Source organism: Saimiri boliviensis, chromosome 9 (assembly GCF_048565385.1).
Source record: "Saimiri boliviensis isolate mSaiBol1 chromosome 9, mSaiBol1.pri, whole genome shotgun sequence".
NCBI classification, from domain to species: Eukaryota; Metazoa; Chordata; class Mammalia; order Primates; family Cebidae; genus Saimiri; species Saimiri boliviensis.
Window position 1 is genome coordinate 44676139 of NC_133457.1, and position 16099 is coordinate 44692237.

The window sequence follows — 16099 nt, forward strand, 5'->3', positions numbered from 1 at the left end:
ACAAAAACAATTCAGTTGACCTTATATCCCTTGCCAGCTAAATCTGTCTCTTAATTCTTCTTCCCAGACAAGATAACTGCAAAGAGGCCTGTAAATCCTCCTCTTCATCTCTCTCTTGTGCTTCAACTACTCCAGCAGGCTTCAATCCCCACCACTTGCCTAAAGAAAATCATGATAATGACATCATGTTTCTAAACACACTAGGCATCTTCAAGCTGTCTTCTTGCTCAAACTCTCAGTACCATGATCTCTCCCTCCTTCTCAGAATACTTTCTTACCTTGAATTTGAGACGTCTGATTCCCTTTTCATTTCCTTCTTCCTCTCTGACTCTCCAGCTTTCTTTGCAGGCTTTTCTTTTTATGTGATGCCTAAATGTGGAAGTTGCTAGAGCTCTAATCCTGCACCTTTTTAAAAAATATACTTACTCTAGGCATTTTTTACTGTTTCCCATAAATAACATCTCTAAATAACATCTCTGTGCTGTGTCCTCCTGTATTTCCAAGTTCATCTCCATTTGTGAGCAACAACCCAATATATCCAACTGCAATTTGACGTTTCTATTCAGATGTCTCCGCCATTTCTGACTCAACGTGTCTCAGACCAATATTTTAATTTTCCTTCTCTTCTGCTGGCTCTTCCTTGAGTCTCCCCATTTCAATAAATCACATAACTACTTACCCAGTGGCTTATGGCAAAAACAAAGCAAAACAAAACAAAACAAATGAACAAAACGAGTGATAAACCTTATCTATGTCTTCCCTTTTCCCAGTTCAGTCAATCCATTTACAGAGCCCTGTTAATTCTGCCTCCAACATATAACCCAAACCATCCATTTTATCCTGTTTCATTGCCAGCTGCCATTCTTCTGGAACGTTGCAATAGCCCCTAAGTTATCTCCTGATTCCATTCTAGCTTCCTAGCTCCCCAACAACATTTCAGTCTCTGGCTAAAGTGATGCATTTTTAAATGCAGATCCTGTCACACCATTGCTTCTTTACAACGTTCCATAACGGGCAATCAGTAATTAAAATCTATATTATATGCTGTCATTTAATTTCATGGAAGATGTGCAGTTTTGTAAGTATATATTTATTTGTATGGTTATTTATTCTTCTCCCTCTCCCATCTCAATTATTAGTTGCATGATTGGGAACTGAGGTTTGTTTCTACCACTGTATACCTTGTGCTCAGTGCAGTGCCTGAAATAGAATTTTATTATTGAATGAGGAAGACTGATCAAAGTGTAAGGAACAAGGTTGCTCCCATCTCAATCTCATCTTAACCCATCAACCACTCCATTGACAAATGAACTGATTAAATGAGCTCAATTAAATCCTTTTATTTGGAATTGTTTTATTCCTTGCCATTTAAGGAATTTTCAAGACTGAGTCCTTCCTCTGGTGGGCTTCAGAGGCTAGTAGAAATACTTTATAGTGTGGGAATATAAAGCAGTTTATGGTATGGTGTACTTGAAAGGACACATGAAGACTTGACTTCAAATCCTGGATCTGCTCATTGAGTGGCTTGTGATTGTAGTCCAGTTGGATCAGCTTACCTGAGCTTCAGTTTCTTCTTCATGTGTGTAGTGGGCATGAAGCCAGTAATAGTACATGATGTTATTACGACTTCACCAAGTACCGATGTGTCAACTACCCAGCACAGAAACTGGCACGTGAGAGATGATAGCTTTGCTTTCTTCTCCTCTGGACCCTATTTCTTGACCGTTACTTTCTACATTTTTTTCCATCTTACTCATCTTGGTGGGTGGTAATACTTACATTACCCACTTAGTTTGATTTTGTAGGAAGGGAAGAATTAGCAGTACTTACAGAACAGGCTTCCTTTTGGATTAGAAATACAAACTTCACAGCTTCTCTGCCCAGCTTTTCAAGAGCGTTTTACGGTACACTGCTGTGTAACAAGTTCATTTTAGGATAACATGCTGGGAGGGAGAAAAAGAAGATGAGATTCGAGGGGGAAAAATTAAAAAGTTAATTAAAAGAAACAACTTGGTAATTGAATTCCCTTGCACTCTTCGGTTATTTTGGGGTGGGAAGAGGTGTCACAGTACATGGTTAGTAGGTTTGCTTCAGTGGCTCACCTCAAAACTTCTAAATGAGACAAGCAGAAGAATACCGATGATTCCTAACCTGACAGCTGAGAAGTATAGGATACATTTGGTGAGCTTTTTAAGGATGCCAAACAAAGCTGCCCTGATACTCACTCTTGAGCATTTATATTTCAAAACATTCTTGGCAGTTGACATTGCTGTTAGGCTAAGCCTTGGACTATTAGCTAGTGTAAGGGCATGCAAAATGGCCTTTTCATTGACTATTTTACTATTTATTTGCTCTCACCGCATATGCATATCCACACAAGCACACAGTCAGAATAGCATCGGGAACTTGTATACCCTTTTCAGACTGTACACTAGAAACAAATAAGCAATATGGGTGTGTATTTCTTATTTTTAAAAGAAGCATGAATATTTATGCATTTAGTCATTCTTTTTCACAGATTCCTTAAGAGTCAAAATAATTTAAGATGTTATCACTGAGAGAGACAAGATAATGGAGAAGCATGGGCATAGTAATCAATTGGAACTAGGTTTAAACCCTAACTCTCATTCACAGCTTGTACTTATTCATGAAGTCAACATATGTTTATTGAATACCTACTGTGTGCTAAGCACTATTGCAGTTGCTGATGATAACCTTTTGCATATTCTTATCATGGTTTTTGTTAACATCAATATTTGAGGTTTTGAAAATTAACAGTCTATTATCTTACTCACCAAATTAGTACAAATCAGGTTACGGATTGTATACTCAATCTCCAAAGCAATGCCTAGAAAGTAAGAGTTACTATTTTCTATCTAAAGATATTATGGTATCTCTCCCAAAGAATTGAGGATGACTGGTCTAAGAGCCTAATGATCAACCAGGCTTATGTGTCAGAAGAAATTAATACAACTCTGTCTGTAAACTTGCACTTTAGCAGTGAGGATAGACATTTAGCTTTTTGTGAATCCTAACTAGGGGTTTTTATATTTTCACAGGTTATGGTTTTGTAGATTTTGACAGTCCTGCGGCTGCACAGAAAGCGGTAGCATCTCTCAAGGCAAATGGTGTGCAGGCACAGATGGCTAAGGTAAGATTGATGATTAGGGGTGTGTGTGTGTGTGTGTGTGTGTGTGTGTGTGTGAGAGAGAGAGAGAGAGAGAGAGAGAGGAGGATGAAAGAAGGAGAGATAAATATTTCTTCTTTGCTCTGAGCTCACTCAGAGATGGAGGTTGCAACAATTTGGTTTATATTTTCTTGTTGGGGAAAATAAGAAACTCCACATTCAGCTTGGCTCAAGAGAATCTGGCTGACGCATTTCATTGTTTCTTTAGGTATATTTATTATTGTATCTTTTATTATGGTAATCTCATTAGCGATTTAAGGACACTTGTGAACTGCTCTGTTCTGATTGAAAAAGGTGGTGCATGCCTGTTGTGTGTGTGTGTGTCTGGGATTTCTACCGGTAAACAGTTTTGGAATAATAGAATTATCAGCAAATTGTCTTTGACAAACTGCAGGCTAAAAAATGTGTGTGTTCTCTTAGCTGGGCAGCGCTGATTGATGACTGATGGGTTGTTTGATCTGTGCAGAGGAACGAGTTTAACTGAAGTGTACCTTCTCTGTATTGCCAGAATTTCACTTTGGCCTTTATACATAGAGTTTTCTAAGATAATCATTTTAGATATTAATAGTTTTCAATAATTTATGTATTGTTAAATAGAATAAGTATTCTAGAACCTTCTACCGGAAATTGTAATATATTTTGATATCTGAGAAAATAAGTTAAATTATTTACAATACTTTTGTATCCTGATTGCAGTGGTGGTTACAAGACTCTAAACCTGATAAAGTAATATAGAACTATATACACATATTACACCAATGTCAATTTCCTGGTTTTCGTATCATACAATTATATAAAATGTAACATTTGTAGAAAATCGATGAAGGGTACATAAGATCTCTCTGTGCTATCTTTGCAACGTCCTGTATATCTATACTTTTTTCTAGATAAAAAGTCAAAACAATTGTTTATAACATTGATGCTTGTTAGATGTCTGCTTTAAAATTATGATCATTTTGAATTTGTTCACCTGCAACCTAAGTCTTTAAATATTCTTTCTGATTGATACTAGTGAACTTATTTATCTCCAGATTCTGTAAATTTTAGGTGGAATGGCCAACAGACCTTGAACCTGTTCTAATGTATTCATGCTATATTCATATATGCACTTAAGCTTAACTATTCCCGTTAGAGTTGAGTGATATAATGATAAGGTAGTCTGATTTTCAGTTATTTGGATTTTGTTGAGATTGCTAACATTATTTGGTAACATTTTCCGATCTTGACCTCAAATAACTAGAGGTAAGCTATTTCATTTCTTCATCTTCACTTGTCTTCTAGTAAAATGATGGAGACCGTATCTGTTCACCTTTTTTTGCTAGCCACTTCCCATCTAGATTACTTTGGCGAACTCATTGTCCTTTATGACACATGAATAGTTGTTCAAGGCAATATAAATTTCAATTCTTTCAGCTGTGTAATGTATTCTTCATCAAGATTATGCCTGGAAGACTTGGATTTTTTCATGAACTAAGATTGGTGAAGTTAGTCTTTTTAATTAATAAGGAAAATATATACATGTCTTGGTTTAAAGGTTACTTGGGAAGGAGTCAATGGCAACTTAAACAGTGACTTCCTGTACCTAGAAAACAAATGATGAAATGTAGCCATTAGGTATATGTAAAATATATAACTAGAATTTGGACTGAAAGCAACACCTACCTGCAAGAAAATGAATATAAGGATGCTTAAGGAAAAGGTTGTTCTTGGAATATCTTTGATTTATTCCATTGGTAAGTTCCCAAATCTGAAAGTTACCAGATTGCAGCACTTTAGAAGTAGTGAAAACAGCATGCATAATCTCCACCATTTCAAATGTCCTCAGAATATGTCTAGTTAGTTGTTAGATTAAAAACCACTGCCATCTTGTACAACAAGAAAAGAAAGTTGACATTGATTTTATAACTACTGAGGAACCAATATGAATATTTTTCCTCAGTTTCCCAGCATTCGAATGCACAGGGAATCTCTCTCTTTCTCTCTCTATTACCCGCCCACCCACACCCTCTCTCTTTCATTCTCTCTCTCTCTAATCATTTGTATTCCCTAGTCAGAAGGCATTTGATTTGGGGAAAATTTTTTTTATATTTGTTATACTTTAAGTTCTGGAGTACCTGTGCAGATTGTGCAGGTTTGTTATATAGGTATACATGTGCCATGTTAGGGGTTTGCTGCGTCCATTGCCCCGCCATCTACGTTAGGTATTTCTCCTGGTACTATCCCTCCCCAATCCCCACACCCTCTGCTATTCCGCCTGATTTGGGGAAATGTTTTAAAGAACTCCTAAAATGATGATTTTTCCTAGCCAGCATTTTGGCTGTTGGCTCATGCCCGCTGTATAAAGTAAAGAGCTTCCAATTGGAATGTTTAAAGTCACTTCTATTTTTGTAGTTTGTTCAAAGATTTTATCTTATCAATTCTGCTGCCTGTGAAGTTAATTCTTATTCTGTTAGCTTTAGGTTCATATTTGCCTACTGGAAAACTTTCAGCAATGAATGACTCTCTAATTTAACTATCCATAAGAAAAGAAATAGGCTCCCTTTGACAGTGAAATGGGATAAGCTTGACCACCTGTATTAGCAGATTTCTCACTGAGCTATTGGATTTCATGGCATTTCCTCCCTTTGTCCTGGTGATAACTATTATTTATTATCATATAAACCTGCAGTCTGCAGGGTGTGTGAAACTTGCACTATATTTTTTGCCATTTAAGTATCTACTGAATTGCCTCCTGCATCCTTGTTCTTATCAATATCCTACTATGCAGGTTGTGGTGTCACATTTTAATGACTCCAGGATTTTAAAATAAAAATATTACTAATAACCTAGTTTCCCAATAGTAACTTCAGCTAACATAAAACTCTCCATGTGAATTGCTTTATTTAGCTAGCTTATTCCAATGTGTGCATATGGAAAATCCAGCTGATTTGTCAACCAGTAGCAAATCATCCAGGAAGTGGTAATTGATTAATAACCACAAACACAGATGAACATTTTTCTGTATACTTACTGTTCTGCCATAAAGAGTTTTTTTCTTTTTCTTTTTTTTTTTTTTTTTGTATTGAATGACATGTTTCTTTTAGGAAATCAGATTCAGAATATTTTAGTAACACATAGGGGCTATGAGCATAGATTTGGAGGGAAGTAAGCTTGGCCTTGAATCCTCGCTCTGGTACCACCTGGTTATGTGACCTTGGCTAAGTTATTTAAATATCTCTGAACTTCTCTAATAATAACTCTTAGGTTATAGAATTGCTGTGAGAATTTTAGAAAATACATTAAGTATTTAGCATAGAGCCTAGATTATGGTAAGAATTTAGTAAATGTTATTCAATATTGTTATACATTAATTCAGATTTGTTACTAAACCTTCTATAAATCCTAATATGTGTTTGAAGTGTGTGTTGTTCCAAATTAGTTTATTTAAAATACATAATAAATAGCATCAGTCAGCAAACATTTTTATAGCCTACTCTGTCTAGCTAGTGTACTGAATATTAGAGAATGAAGATTGAATAAAAAAAAATTTTAATGTTTAACATTCTGCCTCCTGAATTGCTACAACTCTAGACTAAGAATTTTGACTGTTATTGTTCTTGCCAACTTCGGAATATAGAGAAAACACTTATTGGCCAAGGAATATGTGTCTCTGTAAGCATGAAAAAAAGTGAAGAAACCCCTGCTAACAATAAGTTAACTTACAGATGTTTATTTTACTCATGTAGGAAGAAGGCCATAGATAGACAGCAGAGGGCATGTCTTTGGGGTGCCATCAAGGATCAAGGCAGCTCTGCCATCCTTCTTCTCTGGCTTTTATGTCATACATTTATAAGACAGCTTCGAAAGTTCTAGCTCTCATATCCACAGTTAATCCAGGAAAAAGAGAAAAAAGCAACTAGATAAAGGAGCAGTATGGCTGATTTTGTCCTTTTAAAGGCTTTTTGAGAATCTCAACTTAGCAACTTGTGCTTACAACTCAAGAGCCAAAACTGAGTCACATGATTTTCCTCTTTCTTGTAAGAGAATATGAGATGATGAGTATTTTAACTTCTTTGCCTCTGCAGTAGAGAAAATTAAGAACAGTCCATCTCCCTGGCTTTTCAGCCTCCATGACATCATTACAGGTGGCATGCATACATACATTTTAGGTGGCATGCATTAATTCTTCCCAAAAGGAGCCCACCTCAAACAGTTATTCTGTGATTGCATCTGGCAATGCCATTGTCTCCAACAGGCCCATAGCTCCTCCTCATAGTTCCGCAATCCATACCTTTAAAAGAGAAGTTATCTCTCTGAATTCTCACACTGTAGGATGACACAGAAGCAACAGGATACATGTATTTATGGGCAAATGACCATTTAAGAAAGGAGAAAATTGGAAGCAAGCCTAAATTACTGATCTCAAATACATATCGAATCATGTTAAGCAGAATTAGAATTCTTGCGTTGTCAGTGCAATAAGTTCCTTGGTTATCCAATCACACGATCCCTGGTTCTGTCATCCAGAGGGATCTTACTGGCTCCTTATTCTGTTTGGCCTCACTGAGGCCTCACTGGAGAACTGCACAGCTTTGGAGGCTCTTCCTGGATAGATATTTAGAGACACTAGAATGGCTCTACATAGCAGTCACCAATTATTGCTAACCAATCCTTGAGTAATCTCAGGCTTATCAAGTATCTTTCTTATTTGCATTCCATCAATTATTGCATTCCATCAATTCCAAATGTGAGTAACCCCAACGCATCTTATTCTGGAGGAAATGTCTACAGAAAAGCTCTCAGGGCCTTTAGGTAAGACTTCATCAGGTCTGCTACCAGACTGCCATTGCAGTTCCCAAAGATGATTCACTTCCCGTGGGATTTGTACAGTAAATCTCAGTTAAGCAATCACAAAAGACACTAAGCATCCCAGAGGATGTCAAATACCTTGACAGGCATAATATAAAATATTATGTCTACCATGGCAGAGAGCTAGATTGGGATCAGAGGAAAGGACTTCTCTTATAAATCAATGGCCTTGATAGTAGTTGTCTTTGGGAAAAAGCAAAAAAAAAAAAAAATCAGTGGATTTTTTTTTACTTGAAATATAAAAAGATGAAAAGTCAAAATCAAGGAATATACAAAAAAACAAATATTTTAAGTTCAAATGCACACACACAATAAATTTACAAAATATATCACCACAGTGAAGCTATATAAGTTATATTTCAGTAGAAGAATTTTAGTTAATTAAGGAAGGGTGTATTTAATAGAATATTCTAGAACATTTTAGAAAAGTGCAACTATTGGCCTTATAATGTGGCTTGTCTACCAAAGCTACTCTTCTGAATGTACAGGTATGTGACAGGATTTGTCAGCCACACTCCTATCGTCTACGATAGTATTAGTATTTTTGTTTTTATCATTTCTAGATAAAGAAGAATAAACAGGCTATTTGATATTTAAGGGTCATTACTGTGGGATGAAGCCTCAGCTTCTCAAGGGTTTTTATGTAGGAAGGAAACAGGCATTGTTCCAGGGTATCGTGAGTAGGCGATTAGACAGGTTTTTCCTCTCTAATTAGAAAACTCAATACTTTACATAGTGATGGACAAGGTTTGTCTGGGCATGTTAATGTTTCTAGAATAATCTCCGTATCTTTTTGTTTTGCAATAAGATCAAAGGATCAGAGATCCCTATATGCTGTCATTTGCCTGTATCCCATTTTTTCCCCCACATGAAGACAAAATCTGTCGCCCAGAATTGAAGAAGGATTCTCTCATTCTCCTACTTTCTTAACACATTTATGTTGAACACCACTATCCACAAGGATTGTTCTGCATGGTATAGACATAGCACGAAGCCAAACAAAGTTTCCTGAAGATCATACAGGGGTTTACAAAAAGTAATCATTATACAAAGAGACATAATATTTTAGGTAGTAACAAGTGGTTTGAAGACAACCAGTTACAGTTACAAAATAGGAGATGTGGGGGGTGATTAAATAGGAGATGGGGATGGTGGTATTTTAGATATAGTGGTCAGGAAAAGCCTCTGTAATCACCTGACATTTGAACGTATTTCTAAAAGCAGTTAGAGGAAAAAACTGTGTATATTTAAGTGATGGTTATGAAAAATTTCTGTAGTAATTTAAAATAGAGCAGACTCTTTAGTGAGATAAGCATCTTTGAGTTTTATTATCATCTATATCCTGCATCTTCATAAATACTAGAAGAGTTGCATAAATTACCACCATTTCCCCCGCTTTTTTGTGGGAGTTGTCTGATTTTAAGTCATCCTAATACTGCATTTTTTGAAGATTTTTTTTTCATATAAGTCAAATTCTAATTGATGAGTAAATTTTTGTTTTAACACTTGTCTTCTTCAAATCATATTGTTCTGTTTTACCAGTGGGTGTAAGAATATGACAAGACACCCTCCTCTATAGTTGTGGAATGCGCTTTAAATAACTGATTCCAAAGGAAAGCATTCTGATGTTGCTTTTAACATAGTTCATTGCTCTTGAATGATTGATGCTGTGTAATGTAAACCTTGCTGTACCTCATTTCCTAAAATGAATGCTTGTATCATTTGCTCCTGTGGGATGCATCTTCAACAGACAAGTATCTCTAAAAGACATAAGTATTATTTTTCTCATGATTGGAGGTTTTAAAGTTTTCTGGAAAAGAAATATTTATTGGCGGGTCTTTTACATGTCTATAAAATATTTGTGAATGTCTGCTTTGTTGGCTCTGTCAACTTGGCTCAATTTTTTTCCTGATCCTAATGCTGAATGCAGGGATTCAAAACTCAATATTGAAATTGTCAGGGTTGATCTTAATCCTATTCATTAGTTGAAGTTTTTGAAGCAGACGCATCTAAAGTTAAATATTTGTATTAGCTTATATCAAATGATTTCCATAATCTGCCTGTGGGTACTACCTTCTGCTTTTGCAAGGACTCTATCGTGTCATCTTGAGTGAAGTAGTGCATATGTATACTAGTAAAATCCTCTACTTTCCTAGCATTGGGCAAAACCAAACATCAACAAAAGAATTGCCTCATTGTCTTAAACTGGGATCCCTGTCAGTTGACCAGGCACTTGTTTACTGAAGGGTATGTGTAGACTTCCAGTTCTCTTCAACCTGTGAGAAATATCAGCCAGGCATGATGGTTCATGCCTGTAATCTCAGCACTTCGGGAGGCCGAGCAGGAGGATCAGGAGGTCAAAAGTTTGAGACCAGCCTGGCAAACATAGTAAAACCTCCTCACTACCAAAAATAAAAAAATAAAATAAAAAAATAAATTAAAAAAAAAATTAGCTGGGCGTGGTGGCACACGCTGGTAATCCCAGGTACTTGGGAAAGATGACGCAGGAGAATTGCTTGAACCCAGGAGGCGGAGGTTGCAGTGAGCTAAGATTGCACCATTGCACTCCAGCTCAGATCACAGTGTGAGACTCAGTCTCAAAAGAAAAGAAGAAAAGAAATATCAACACTTTTTCATCCTATCCTGCCTCTTTGAAGAGAATGTATCCACTGTCTGAGCTCAGTCAATTACTCATTTCATGATGTACTGTTGAGAAAACTAAATAATGAGTAGAATTCCTTTGTGGCTTTAACAATTTGTTCTTAAAGTTGAAAGGAAAATGTTCTTTCTATATCACCATTGTTATACGTGGGTGTGCCTAATTAAAAGTGATGCTTTGTCCCATGTAGATTCTGATTCCATTGAAAAAGACAAAGAACTATGTCAAAATAGGTAAACTATTGATTGTATGACTAATGGTGTTACAGTAGGAAAATGTGACTTAGGTTTGTGAGAAAAACGAATTTTTTAATAGCGAATGTCAAAATTTGGTTTAGCCATTCAGTCACAAGGGGTGCCAGACAATGTATCTTCCCACCCATGGATAAGATCTTTTCTTCTTATGATATCTAGGAGAAAATAGTGAATGTGCTCTCTACTGGCAGATAGCTCCTAAAGACAAGGGAGAGTGCAATGAGCCATGCTTGCTGAGCTCTTGCTCTCAACCTCACAGGTCAAATGACTTATTATCTCTCCCATTTGGAAATACTAGGTAAGTAGACAACTAAGAGAAGGACCAGGAGTGTTACGCCCCTATCTTTCCATGGGGAAATACAATGAGAAGGCATGGAAGGTTTCCTGGCCCCAACTCATAACCGACTGTAATTACTTTCTGCATTTTATTTTTATACTGTGCCCTAAAAAATGATTGAATGAATTGGAATATTAGAATTATGTCATACATGCACTAAGCTAAATGGTTGAGCATTCTAACATTGAGAAACGTGCACACTACCAAGTTCATGGACCAACTTCTGTTTCTGTGTTTATTTCTGGTGTGCTCTGAGACTCTCTTCAAGTCCTTTAACTGTATCTATTCTGAAAAAAGGCAAGGAAGAAAGTGAACTGAGATTGTGCCATTGCACTTCAGCCTGGGTGACAGTGCAAGATTCATCTCAAAAAAAAAAAAAAAAAAAAGAGAGAGAGAAATATCAACACTTTCATCCTGCCTCTTTGAAGAGAATGTGTCCACCTGCTGATCTCATTTCTTGATGTACTGTTGAGAAAACTAAATAATGGATAGTCTTCATTCATGGCTTTAATAATTTGTTCTTAAAGTTGAAAGGAAAAGGTCCTTTCTCTAATCACCATTGTTGCACATGGGTGCAGGGAATAAAGGAAATTACTTCTTGAACATCAGCCTTATGCTACTGAATAGATTATGTGCTTTTGTAATAATTATTTAATTCTTACAAAAATCCTTGGAGGTAGATATTATTATTCCAGTTGTACAGATGAAAAATAGGGGATGTTCCACATTCAGTAAGATAGTCAGTGGCTTTGAGCCCAAACCTTCCTGGTTCCAAAGCCTTATTCTTTCCAAGAAAATTATAAGTCAGCTAATGCTGTTTTCTCATCTCTTCAGTGAAGCTTGGCTTTTGAATTTCTGAAACAGAATAATAGACTGGACAAAATGATTAAATCAATCAACTGCAGAATCTGCTAGAGTCCCTGATATACATAGTGGATTTCATGAATCTTTGTGGAATGAATGAATATGGGAACAAACAAATGAATAGTCAGTACTGTTTATATTTTAATGGTTTTCAATTCTGATAAATGTTTGTGACCTCAAACTGACTTTTGCACAGAAATGGTCCTTTAATCCACTATCCTAACCAGTTATTCAGGAGGACACAATTCCTGAGCTTACAATGATTCAATATAATCCTTCTAACCACTGACTGTTGGAATGGGACAAGATGGACAGTTTTGTTTCTTGAGAAAATAGACGACAAGAATTTGGAAATGAAGACCAATAACTCTCATAGTTTAGAAGCCTTAAAGAAATTGGTTATACACTTGCATATGTATATATATATATATATATATATATATATATATACACACATATGTGTATGCATAAAAATTCACAAAATACGTGTTTTTTGAAGATGTTTAATTATCATAGCTAGCTATTTTTTCATGTGATAACATAAGTAAAAAAATGTTTGATAGCTCTTCAGCACATCTGCCTTTTATTGAAAATGAAATTTAAAGATAGGTAATAAGCAAACTTGAATGACACATCTCTGTGGTCTCTGGTTTTGTGGGCATGCTATACTCATTACACCATGATGTGCATCATTAGGACACTTGTGAGTGCTGCTCACAAATGCTTACAGTGGACACACAAAAACAAAACAAAAATGTGGGCATTGTGGACAAGAAGGCAGCATACTCACTTTGATCTTCTTTTCCCACTGTGTCCAGAGCACACTTTTTAACTGCTGCTTGAATTGTTTAACCACACTGTGAAACAGAGTCTGCTGGCTGAATCAGTGGGAGTTAACATTCCAGCATCTGCAAGCACATTAACTCCTTCCTCATATTTAAGGAATATTCCAAAGTTAAGAAAATATTCAACTGTAGAAAAACGGTGAAATTAAAAACAAAATCAGACTTACTTTCCCTGTTGAAATTGAAGTTTTGACTTCTCTGTGAAAGTGACATTCGCAATTTCATACCTTTCTATAAAAGAAAGAAAGTTTTAAATGAAGCAATACTAAGAGCTCATTTTTTCATACTCATGAATTACTTTTAGCCTAAGTATCCATTTGGAAATTATATATCAAAGATAAATTGTCTTCCCTGGTGTTTATATTTAAGGTAACTGAACAAAATTGCTTGATAAGACCAGCACAAAATTAATTTTACTCTTTTCTGATTCAAAGGTAAATTTCTGGTAAGATGATGGACATTACCGAAATCATCATCATTAAAAAACATAAATCACATTCCATGAGAAGAATGACATGTTACTTGGGGAGCCAACACTAAACCAGTGTATCCTTAGGTATCTGATTTTGGAAATATCCATAGTTAGACATTAATGTAAGAAATGTGACCACCTTATAAAGATACAATGTCAGATGAATAAGTTTATTATTCATATTGGAGAATGCAGCACACAAAAGTCTATAGTCTAAACTCCCGGAAAATATTGATTGGCTAATGTAAAAATCATTATAAGTGTCTATCCAGCTTCTGGCTTTATATATTCCTGAGGAAACCACCCCCAATTTCCCCATGAAATATGCAGAGGTACAGTAAAGAATGATCAGCAGCTACCCTTGAAGACCAAGGTTAATAAGCAACACATTTCTAGAAACAGTCAAGGATTTTGTAATTATTGCTAAAATCTTAGAGCAAAATTGCGATTCTTAATCTCTCTTTATAATTAATCATTTTATACAAAAGTCCTGTTTTTCTTATTCTCTCTCCCCTTGCTTAACTTCCAGAACATAACACTACACACAAATATATATCAACCGTATCATATTGTCAAATATAGGCATGTGATATTGCAATTATTCCTGCTGAATATGACTCATTTGAGGAGGTGCTTTCTTTTGTTTTTTATTTTCTTCATCTTTTTAATTTTGCTCTTCCCCTGACTCCCTAACCCCCTCTAAGAACTAACAGATCAGAGTCTCTAAGAGCACAATCTGAGAATGTGTATTTTAAAAACATTTCTCCAATACTTCATGCTTAACTGTATTTGTGATGAACTTAGAAGATGCAAGATGTTTCCTTAAAAGGGACAAAAACCTACAAGGAGGGAGCAAGCTTGAGTGTAAATTCAATGGGACAAAATGAAGAAACATTAAGCCAAGGAGCAAAGAGAACTAAGTGAAGTGAGGTATTACAAAGAACAAACATAATGCAGTAATAGAACTAAATTCCATATTGGTGATAGTTGAGGCTGAATTAACGCCACAGAAAATCATATTAGTATCTTAAAGAACTTATTAAAGGAGCTCTCCCAGTATACAGGAAAAAATAACAGTCAAATTATCAAAAGAATGAAAGAAAACATGGTAAGCACGGTGGATAAAGAGTGGAGATCCTTTTTTTTTTTTTTTTTGTAGACGTACTATTTGATAACATAATAAGGTACCTGTAGCTAACAATAACTTAATTGTACATTTTAAAATAAAGAGTATAATTACATTGTTTGTAACTTAAATCATAAATTAAGGGGATGATGCCCCGTTCTCCATGATGTGCTTATTTTATATCACATGCCTGTTTCAAAATATTTCATGTTCCCTGTAAATAAATAATCCTACTATGTACCCACCAAAACTTTAAAAGAAATCAAAATAAATCTAAAAATAGAAAACAGAAAAAAAGTGAATGGAGATTTAACATAACACTGTGTACATCATCCAGAAGAAGAAATCAGGATAGCTGAAATGGAAGGAATCAGCAAATACAGAAACTAAAGATATCTTTCCAGAGGTGACACATCCTTTCATGGAGATTGAAAGGACTGACCACGTTCCAGTCAACAGGAAAATACCCATGTCTACAGGTATTTAGACTTTTTATAAACATAGCTAAAATTAAAAACAAAAATGTACAAACTTTCATGTAGGGAGGAAACTTCGCTAACTAAAAAGGAACAAAACCTGGCTCTTTGTATATATTCAATATAGGGTTAAAACTCAGAAGTTGATAGAGAGTAATAATTGCTGATTATGGAATATGTGACCACAAAATTCTATACTCAGACTTCTGAGTGAAGCGTAAAAAGACTTGCCATTTGAAGTGCAAAAACTGATCTTAATACATAAAGTATTTACTCAAATCAGCAAATATACTAAAAGACAAACATAGTAAACAAAAAAAGATGTAAACATGCAAGTCACATATGAAAGTCCACATTATAAACCATCTTAAATATTACTAGTAACAAAATAAATATAAACAGAAAACCAAGATACTATGTTCCCTACCGAATGGACACCAGTTAAAACAAATAGAATAATAATACTTTGATGAAGTTACTGCTTGTTTTGGAAATGTGAATTTGTTTGATTTTTCTGAAAATGACTTTTAGTGTTTGAATCAGTAGCTTTCTTCTAGCAACTTAGCTTTAATAAAAATAAAAAATGCAGACTGATAATGTCTGGATGCTTGTCCTTCAGACCTCATGCTGAAATTTGAACCCAGTGTTGGAGTTGGACCTAGTGGGAGGTGTTTGGGTCCTGAAGGGGGGATCCCTGATGAATGTTGGTGCCCTCCTAACAGTAATAAATGAGATCTTGCTCTATTTGTTCCCACAAAAGTTGGTTGGTAAAAAGAGCCTCCACCTGCCCCTATCTCTTGTTTTCTCTGTTGCTGTGTTATCTTTGCACACCCTGGCTACCCTTTGCTTTCTGTCTTGAGTGGAAGCTACTTGAGGATATCACCTGATGCCCAGTCTTCCAGTCCGCAGGGTCATTAGCCAAAGAAGCCTCTTTAAAAAAAAAAAAAAAAAGTAAGTTATGCAGCCTCACATATTTCTTTTAAACAACAAAAAACTAAGACAAAGATCATACTCTATTGTAGCATGAATTG

At 35.6% G+C, this 16099-nt stretch overlaps 1 protein-coding gene across 6 annotated transcripts in view; it reads left to right on the forward strand.

Moving 5' to 3' along the window:
• Window positions 1-16099, forward strand: part of RBMS3 (RNA binding motif single stranded interacting protein 3) — a 1456421-nt gene that overhangs the window by 1021023 nt on the left and 419299 nt on the right. For all 6 annotated transcript variants that reach the window (XM_074405764.1, XM_074405765.1, XM_074405763.1 and 3 more), the window contains one exon: window positions 3060-3151. In XM_074405764.1, coding sequence (XP_074261865.1) covers window positions 3060-3151 — 92 coding nt within the window. The remainder of the gene's footprint in view (window positions 1-3059; window positions 3152-16099) is intronic.